Below are 8,619 nucleotides of genomic sequence, written 5' to 3'. Positions count from 1 at the left end.
GAAACAGCTTTTGCACCAGTTGCAAAGAGCCCTCACCCCCCCTTCAACCTCCACGCGCCTCCCCTGTCACCAGCCCACCTTTCCTCCTCACCAAAACAGAGGAAAGGTGAGCAGGAAGGGGTGCAATGGCAGGTCCTACCTCCTCCCCAACCAGGAGCTCAGCAGGCAGCAGCAGGCACGCTCCTCTTGCCTGCTTCCTACTGTGCTCCCTGGCAGCAACACCCGAGACGGGAGAGGAGAGCCCATCTGACCTTCGGGAACCAGGTCTCCCAGGCGAGACCCTGCAGGTGAGCTCCACTCTGGGCTCCCCCTGCAAGCAGCCAGGCAAGGGAACGAGGCCACCCGGGCTGCGAGGCTCACGGGGAAGCCGAGGGCTTGGCCAAGCCGAGGGCTCGGCTGCTAGATGTCCGCTGCGGCTCACGCACGGCACCAGGTGGGCTGTGGTGGGCAGACACAGCTCGTCCCCTTCCCCAAAACACCAAGGGTCTGCATGCCTTTTACACCACTCGCTTTAATTACACTGCATAAGGAAAGGCCTCTCCTCGTGCCAGGACCCCCTGGCGCAGCCACCCGGGGAGCTGGCTGGCCCATCAAGTCCTCAGTAGGTTTAGTGGTTCCCCCTCATCCTTCTCGCTTGCTTGGAAGCTCCTCCTGGTCAGTCCACATCATCCCTGCAGCCCTCAGTGTCCTCACTTCGCAGGGACCTATTTCCATACATCTCTGTTCCTCCCCTCCTCCACGCCTGAGCTTTGCCTGCTCGGTGCCGTGGGAGTCCCGCTTTGGCTTCCTGCAGCACCAGGCGGAGAGAGGAGGCAGGGCAAGAGTCATCGGTTAATAATTCTTCTGACCCCAATATAAATAGAAAAATACAACAAAACAAAGAATTGACTAGCTAAGAGATCCAATCCGCTGGGATGCCTGCAACGTGCTAGTGCAGAGTTCAGAGAGTGCTTGGTCCAGTGCATGGTACTGTAGATATCCAGAAACCTGTCCCGGCAGCCCCGCAGCCAACAAATCTTCCTGCAGCACCACACGTCTGTGCGAGCGCGTCCCGGCCGTGGTCAGCCCGCCCAAGGCTGTTGGCTCCTGGGAGCAGGCCAAATGGGAATGGTTGATAATAGTCTGATTTATTGCTGTTAAATGGTAAAGCCATTCTCTTCTATGGAACGAGGATGCGCTTCGCTCTTACTTTTTGTGGAGGAATTTCATTTTGCTGCCTGGAGCGACAGAGAAAGGAAAATGGACTTCCCACAGTGACAGGCAAAACAAGTGTCATTCCTCACCACCACCGGCCGAGCAAGCCTATGCAGAGAATCGCCCCTGCTGCCAGCCCCGGCTCCTTCTCCACGGCCACCTGCCCTGCAAAGCTGGAAGCAGGTGCCTGCAGAGCAGGTCATAGCTCTGCCCACCCCCCGGGAGCAGCACTGCAGACTGGGACCCTGCAAGGCCCCAGGCACACCCTCCAGAGACCATTTGCCCAGCGGTCCTGGAAGGTGAACACATTACCAAGCTCGTCTGGCCAGAGCCTATGTGGGTAAGAGGCAGGGCACCCCAGCCCCAGACACTGCTGCTCTTAAATGGCCAAGAAAAGACAAGAGGGCCAGGGATGCGATCTGAACAGAAGATCAAACTCTCTTAGTCGTGGTGTCCAATGACTTATCAAGAACTTCTAAGCTCAGTCTGGAGCTCTCATCTAGCTCCCCTTACAGTGGAAAATGGATTCAGGCTTAGGATACTCCTGGGCGAGTCCCACCACTGATCCCTCAGGGCAAACCTGAAGCCCATGGAGACTGTGTCACTCCCCACATCAGGAACTGCATCCACCCCCCACCCCCCCCCAGTCACTGGTTGCTCCATTGCCTCCTCAGACCCGCCTGTCTCCTTTAGGACATAGCTCACGGCCCAAACTTTGGTTCTCCACCAGCCTCCAGACAAGTGGCAGAGCAGGGGGCAGAGCCAACAGCATGCCAGAGCAGGGATACACGGCCAGGCACTGATCGCTCCGAGCTCAGAGCACTGCTCTGCAGGAAGCCACATGCAGCCACTAGCAGAGTGGGAACGCCCTTCAGCAGCTTCTCTGCTGCCAAACCTGAAGGCAACAAGAAGCCCAAGCCTCCTGAGAAGCCAAGGGTTTTGCTGATTCCTTACCGAGGCCTTTCAGGAACCTATTGACTCCACTCTGCTCCGCACTGGGAAGTGTTTCCAGGTACTCCTGAGCCCGTACCTCAAACAGACCTGCGGAAAGAAAGAAGTCAACAACTTCTAATTTGCTTCCCTATAAATAAAAGTAAGAATGCCCATCTGAAAGCGTACTGTCCCAGCTTACCAATAAACTGTTGCACAGGAGAGGGAACAACTCACCCCACCTCCTCCACCAGCTGAGCCCAGATCTGGGCCAGGAGCCTTCGTCCGTGTCTGTAGGGTACCCAGCAAAGAAGCCCTGCTACCGCCTCCTCCCTCCCCACTGCAAGGCTGACTGAGCTTTTGTACCTCGCACAGGGAGAGGCAAAACCTCCGTTCATTCTGCTAAGAACACAGCTAAGTCTAGAAAGTGAGATCACCTGGGGAACTGTCACATGGGATTTACCACGCTGCGAAACCTCTTTCACTCAGCCACCTATTCAAGTGCCCACTGCTCATTAGTGCTCGGGAGGAAACTGCTAAGCCAGCAGCAGCAGGGATGAGAAACTTCAGCTGCCAGTAGCGCCCTTGAGACTGTGGGATAACAGGAGTGAAACAACAGGGGCAGCTCTGGGAAGGACATGAGCACCCATACTTTCTACTAACCAAAACAGCCATAACCAGTCCAGCCTTTAGATGCGGGAAGGGGTCATTCCAGCAGTGCACCCCTTCTGTGACGGTCCAGATGGGAATTCAACATGGAACGGAAGAGGCACACACATGGAGGATACCGCTTATGTCCCTTACTATAGCGGCGAAGCATGCCTGTAACCCCAACCTCAACGAGAAACTACCAGATCATGCACAAAAAGCCCCTGTTCTCCAGCAGCCAGCTCCCATGCACTGTGCAAACACTATGTCTCACCACGCTCCTGTGAGGCAGTGCGCCCCTTTTGGGAAGGAAACGGAGACAAAAAATCCCCGAGTGACTTCCTGAAGGCCGCACAGAGGTGTCAGAACAAACCATCAGCCTGCGCTAGTGCTTCCCTACCACCTCCCTCCCAGCGTCCCTGCATGGATGCTGCAGCCTCCAGCCACGGTGCTGGGGATGGAGCTGGCGGCTGGTGAGCGTCTCCCAGCTCTCGTGGGAGCAACAGCGGAGTTTCCATGACTGCAGAGCCCAGGCAGAGCCCCTCACCTCTGACCCCTTGCTTCCGCAGCTCCCGCTCCTGAATGAAGCCCCCGAACATCTGCGTCTCCATGAAGACCTCCAGGAAGCGTCGGAGGCTCTTGGAGGAGACGGACTTGCGGAAAGCCTCGCGCTGCAGGGTCCGCTCCTCTCGCTCGGTGGGGGTCAGGAAGAGGGAGTAGTGGCCCACGATCTCCACAAAGAAACGGACAAAGGCCTCAGACACCACCTCATTCAAAGGGCTGGTCTCTAAAGAGAAAAGAAAGAGGCAGCAGTAAGGACAGTGCTGTAAGGAGACGCTAGGAAAAGCCCTGGGCACAAACTCCCTGGCTTTTTTAAGATCTAGTCTGAGTGGAAAAAGCTGCTCAAGAGAGACAGCATCCTACGAAGTGCTTGCCATGGAAGAGGATTGGGCTGCTACTACCTTGAAAGCCACCAAGCTTTGTCTTGGCTCCCCTGCAACCAGGAGATGCCCCTACTGCCCCCCAAAGAGCTGTCTCAGCCCAGTTGCCTGTGAATGGCACGGCCACCTCCGAGGCTGCAGCTCTGCGGGTGGACTGTCCCCCGGAGGAGCCTGCATCACTCACAGGGTCAGCAGCAGAGAGGGGCCTGTGGGACCCTGCCCCTGAAAGGGGTACAGGTGTTCCCTGGAGCGTAAGCAAAGGACAGACAGAGCCAGGACGGGGTAAGTACTGTTTCTTTTCACACAAAGAGAACTGTCCCCGGTGCAATGGAATATTTAATACAGCTTCAACCAAAATCCTCACCTACCTCCAATTTCTGTGGTGTAAAATTCAATACAAGCCTAGTTCTCCCCTAAGAAGCGACAGGAGAAAAAGGGGCAGGAAGAGACGTAGTTTTAAGCTGAAAGGCACCGTGCTTTACCCTGCTTGCCATTGACAGGGCCCTCCTCCTTGTCACTCGCCAGCTCGTTCCTCTGCTCCAAGATGTGCTCCAGGGCGGCCTGCAGCTTGCGGGGCAGGATGGAGTCCTCATCTTCCATCTGCAACACAGAGCCACCTCCTCAGGGCCTGGGGCCGGGACACGGCCGGCCCCTACCCTTCTCCTCAGCAGATCCTATCCCATCCCCAGCACGGCAGGGGGAGCACTAAAAATGAACTGTGAGGAGAGGAAGAGGGAGAACTCGTAATACACTTGGCACGTTCCCAGCACCTCCCAGTGCAGGACTATCAAGAAGCATGAGAGAAAAGAGAAAGGGGGTGTCTTGTCCCAAATATTCTCCTATTCCAGAAGAATTTCAGATGTCCGATCCGAGAGGCTACCGATCCGAGAGGCTACCGGGCAGTGCTCACCCGTGGGCCCGCTGTCTACCTGCGAGCACTCGCACCACCACAAAGAGGATGTATCTGAACAATGCTGGCATGCAGCCAGGTGAGCACAACCTCCTGCTCAGCTCTGCTCAGGCACTCATTGTGTTACGGAGGCGTTACGAGTTCCCGTAGGCCAAGGAACTGTCGGTGACTGTGTGTGAGCTCCTACCAGCCCTGGCTGAGACAGCATGATTTAGCTTAAGCCTCCAGAAGAGAGGTGCAAGGTAAAGCACTTCCCTGCAGCTAAGGCAGCTGGCAAGCGAGAACTGCAGCGGAGGAGTGGCCTTCACCCACACGCTACTCCCTGCAGCAGGAGGTGCACTCGTCCCATCCTACCCACGGGACCTGCGGCACGGCGGAGACCGATGCAGCTAGCACTGTTCAGCGACCTGCCAAAGGGCTCGGGGGCAAAACTAGCTTCCCAGGCCAGGAGCACGTTCGCTCCTCTATCCTCTTCCCTTCAATATCCCGCTCCTCCTCTCCTCAACAAAGGGAAGTAAAAATCAGCAGGCAATCTCGTCTGCAGTGCAACTGCTAGGTTCCTGCTTACCAACTTCCTACTTGTGACCCACCCAGTGCAAGGAGTGGGGAATCATAAGCTCCTCGGGCAGGAAGGGATTTGAAGAGATCATCAAGGCTCCCCTCCCTGCTCAGGGCTGGGTATGCGATAGGAGCTGGACTGACAGACACAGGCTGGAAGAGCCCACGCTGCTCCCCAGCAGACAGTGCTAAGCTGAGGCTTTCCAGCTCTGCCCTCAGCTTTACAGGATGCCACTTAAGGACCCACAGTGCTCAAGTGCCACCGTTTCCCCTCTTTAAAAAAGAAACAGAGAGAGAGATAATGCACAATGATTCGGTCCTCAGCAGCTGTGGTTTGGGACTCTCGTACTACATATGTACACAACAACCCCTATAACACTGCCAACCACAAATCCTGCCTCAGTTTGCATGGGGAGTAAGCGATCCAGCCAGCCAGGCAGGTCAGCAAACACAGATGGATGTAAGGTGTGGTGGAAGAAGGGGATAGAATATGAAGGATACAAAACAGCTCTGCTCACCTGTCGCAGAAACCGGTTATTTACAAGGTCAACAACAAGGACCTAAGAATGAGAGTGCAAGAATAAAAAGGGGAAGTCATTATTTCCATTATCGGAATTTATCTTAATCTGTAACTGCTCTGGAAGAAACGCTTCAGCCCTGCCCCTGCTCCTCCTACCCACCACCGCAGCTGGAGCAGGCACCCAGTGCGAGCCAAGAGCGGAGCCCTTATTGCGGCTTTCTAACGACTTCACCGCAAACCGCGGAGCAGCTTGGACAGCAGGAGGCTGTGCTCCAAGCCCAGCCCACTGCTCCTCACCACCAAGTTGGGGTCAGAGCTCCATCTTTTCTCCCTGTGCACTGCACCGCTGTGCCCTGGGTGGGCAGGGATGGAAATGCCTCCCCAACCATGTTCGGTCTTGCTGCATTCACACTTGTGCACCATGAATTGGTCTTCCTAATTATTTATTCATTTCATTAGGCATCTGTGTTAATTAGAGGGGCAGCTATACTGGTCAATTTATAGCGATCACACTTCAAGCCTGGCAGACTTTGTGCTTAGCCCCTAGACAACACGATCTAGAAACCAACAGTAACTTTAAAAAATCGTCTTCTACCCACAGCAGCCCCACAGTGGGAGATCCCAGCCCCCCGCCTTCCCAAGACAAGGCAGAGCGCAGCCCTGGGGGATCTCCGCCTCCTCCCTCACCCGATGCTTGCAGAAGCCAGAGGATGAGACCTTGTCTCCTTCATGCCGCCAGCTGCCAAGGCAGACTCTCAAGAGCAGCCTTCTGGGACAGAAGACAACTCAGCCCACTAGAAGCAACCGAGAGCAAGGCCGCGGTGCGGGTGTATGGCTCACCTCCTCCACCGGGAGCTCCTTCAGGCGGGGCAGGGAGCTGGAGAGCAGGCCGATGAGGAAGGGGGTGGGCGAGCACACGATGTCGATCATAGAAGGCGGCAGCACGGGGATGTAGGTGTGCTGCCAGGTGAAGGGGTACAGGAGGGCCACCGTGGCGTGGCAACACTTGGAGAGAGTGCTGGAAGATGAAACACAACCAAGGGCAATGGCTGGTCAGTCAGGAGGTGAGTGGTGCTTCCTAGAAATCACGGCTCTTTCAATTGTTCCCTGATTGATCCTTGTAATTACTAGGGGCTTTCCCAGATTTCTGACCCCATTTTTCAGCTTCAGAAGCAATGACTTGAGGTAGGAGCCCAGGTTATGAAAGACAATCCTGGCCCACGCACATGTGACAAGAGGTGGGTCAACTGAATCCAACATCTGCACCTCCAGTGCCCTGATGGGAAATATCAGACAGACACGGGGTCTTCCATGCCACTGCCTTTCATTAGAGAAATGAGTTTATTCTCCCACTGCATGCCTCTGTGGCTGTTCCCATGGGAAAGCCACAGGTCTGAATGCACAGGGGCTATACTGTCCAGCACAGACAGCACACAGCTGTGGGGCGCAGAGGATGGCTCCACCACTACAGCAGCTGTCTCTGGGCTGCACTGTGGCCCACCTACCTGCTGACCATATTCTTGGCCTCGTTAGCGCAGCTGGATGGCCTGCTTGGACCTAGCAAAGCCCTGGGCACAACCTGAAGCCACAAAGTCCCCAAGTGTTCCTGCAGATCATTCCAGCCATGGTTCACCCCTGCCCCTTGGCTTGCTACCTGTGCAGCATACGTGCTTTGCTTTTGGGCAACCCATAGCAGGAGTAATTGCATGCCAATGGCATGCTTTTATATCGGTCCCAATCATACCGATAGCTCCTAGCAGCCATGCGGGAGCAGGGGGAATGAGGAAGGCAGCGGCCTCCAGCCGAGGCTATCCAGGCACCCTGCAGCCTGTGGAGCCTGCCAAGGCTACTCAGCAACACAGGATAGTGAAATCCCTGGAGGGGAGCACACAGCTGGCCTCTGCGGGATGCTGCCCATGGCTCACAGGACCGCAGCCTTCCTTCCCCCTTCAAATGCCACCAGCGGCTTGGCTGTAAGTGCCTTTGCTGACAACTTCCAAGAGGGTCTGTCCAGAAACCCCATCAGCTGCCTGGCAGGAGGCAGGCAGGGTCTGCAGCCTGACAGGGCAGAGCTTCCCGCAGGGCACCAGTTACTCATCCGTTCTGGGTCTGGAAGCGTTTGTATGCATCAAGGGAGGGGGAAGGCTCGCCACTATAAGCCCTGTATATAAGGTCATTTTGTTTTACTAGCATCCAGGTCTCGAAAGGCTGGAGGAGGGGCGGGAGGCTGGTGCGGCCAGGGCGAGTCACGTCGCCGAGGAAGGGCGCGCAGCTGGCTCCTGTTAAACTCCACAGGGGAATTTACACTCAGCAACCCGGATCTGGCAGTTTATTGCTGACTTGAGAGGGAAGGGGTTTGATGGGTGTGGACTCGAGCTCGCTCTGAAAAGCAAAGCCTGCTTTCCCTCTCCCCCCGCCCCCCGCTCAAGCTAAGCCTGGTAGATTTGAATCCCTGTGCTGTAATGCTAACACATGCTGAGCAGCGCGGTGGCTGGGCTACAGCTGGCTGGCTTTCATCAGATAAGTTCAGTTTAGCAGAACACAATTATGGTTGCTGGGACATCAGTGTGACCGTATGAAGAAATCGGGCAGTAAACATTGTTAAACACATGACGCTTTTGGAAGATAAGTAAATCCCAGGGGAGAGGCTGGAATCTGCTTAACGTGAGAATTTTATCTAGGACTGCAACAGGTAGGGAACAGGCGCTTGGGAGGGACGCCTGGGATGTGTGCGCTGAGAAAGTCTCTTCACAAGATGGGGACAGTTTCCTCTCCTTGCGTTCCTAGAGGCTTGGCTTTTCTTAAGGGGATACTCTATAAAAACAGAGGAGGACCCGTCAAAGGCTGTGTCACAGACTGATAGCTTTAAGCCTTTAGACGGGTAAAACCCCTCAGTTCCACATCCTTGCTTAGGAAGG

The 8,619-nt window shown here is 55.5% G+C and overlaps 1 protein-coding gene across 1 annotated transcript in view; it reads right to left on the bottom strand.

Moving 5' to 3' along the window:
* Positions 1-491: 491 nt before the first annotated feature.
* Positions 492-8,619, bottom strand: part of DENND2A (DENN/MADD domain containing 2A) — a 36,835-nt gene continuing 28,707 nt past the window's right edge. Inside the window, exons 14-19 of the mRNA XM_009332933.1 lie at positions 6,542-6,719; positions 5,700-5,741; positions 4,196-4,313; positions 3,320-3,559; positions 2,149-2,235; positions 492-1,217 (exon numbers count right to left, since the gene is read on the bottom strand). Coding sequence (XP_009331208.1) covers positions 1,186-1,217; positions 2,149-2,235; positions 3,320-3,559; positions 4,196-4,313; positions 5,700-5,741; positions 6,542-6,719 — 697 coding nt within the window. The 3' untranslated portion in view covers positions 492-1,185. The remainder of the gene's footprint in view (positions 1,218-2,148; positions 2,236-3,319; positions 3,560-4,195; positions 4,314-5,699; positions 5,742-6,541; positions 6,720-8,619) is intronic.

The sequence above is a fragment of the Pygoscelis adeliae genome, unplaced genomic scaffold (assembly GCF_000699105.1).
Source record: "Pygoscelis adeliae isolate BGI_AS28 unplaced genomic scaffold, ASM69910v1 Scaffold38, whole genome shotgun sequence".
NCBI lineage: Eukaryota > Metazoa > Chordata > Aves > Sphenisciformes > Spheniscidae > Pygoscelis > Pygoscelis adeliae.
Note: the sequence above shows the minus strand (reverse complement) of the source record. Positions and strands in the feature narration are given on the sequence as shown.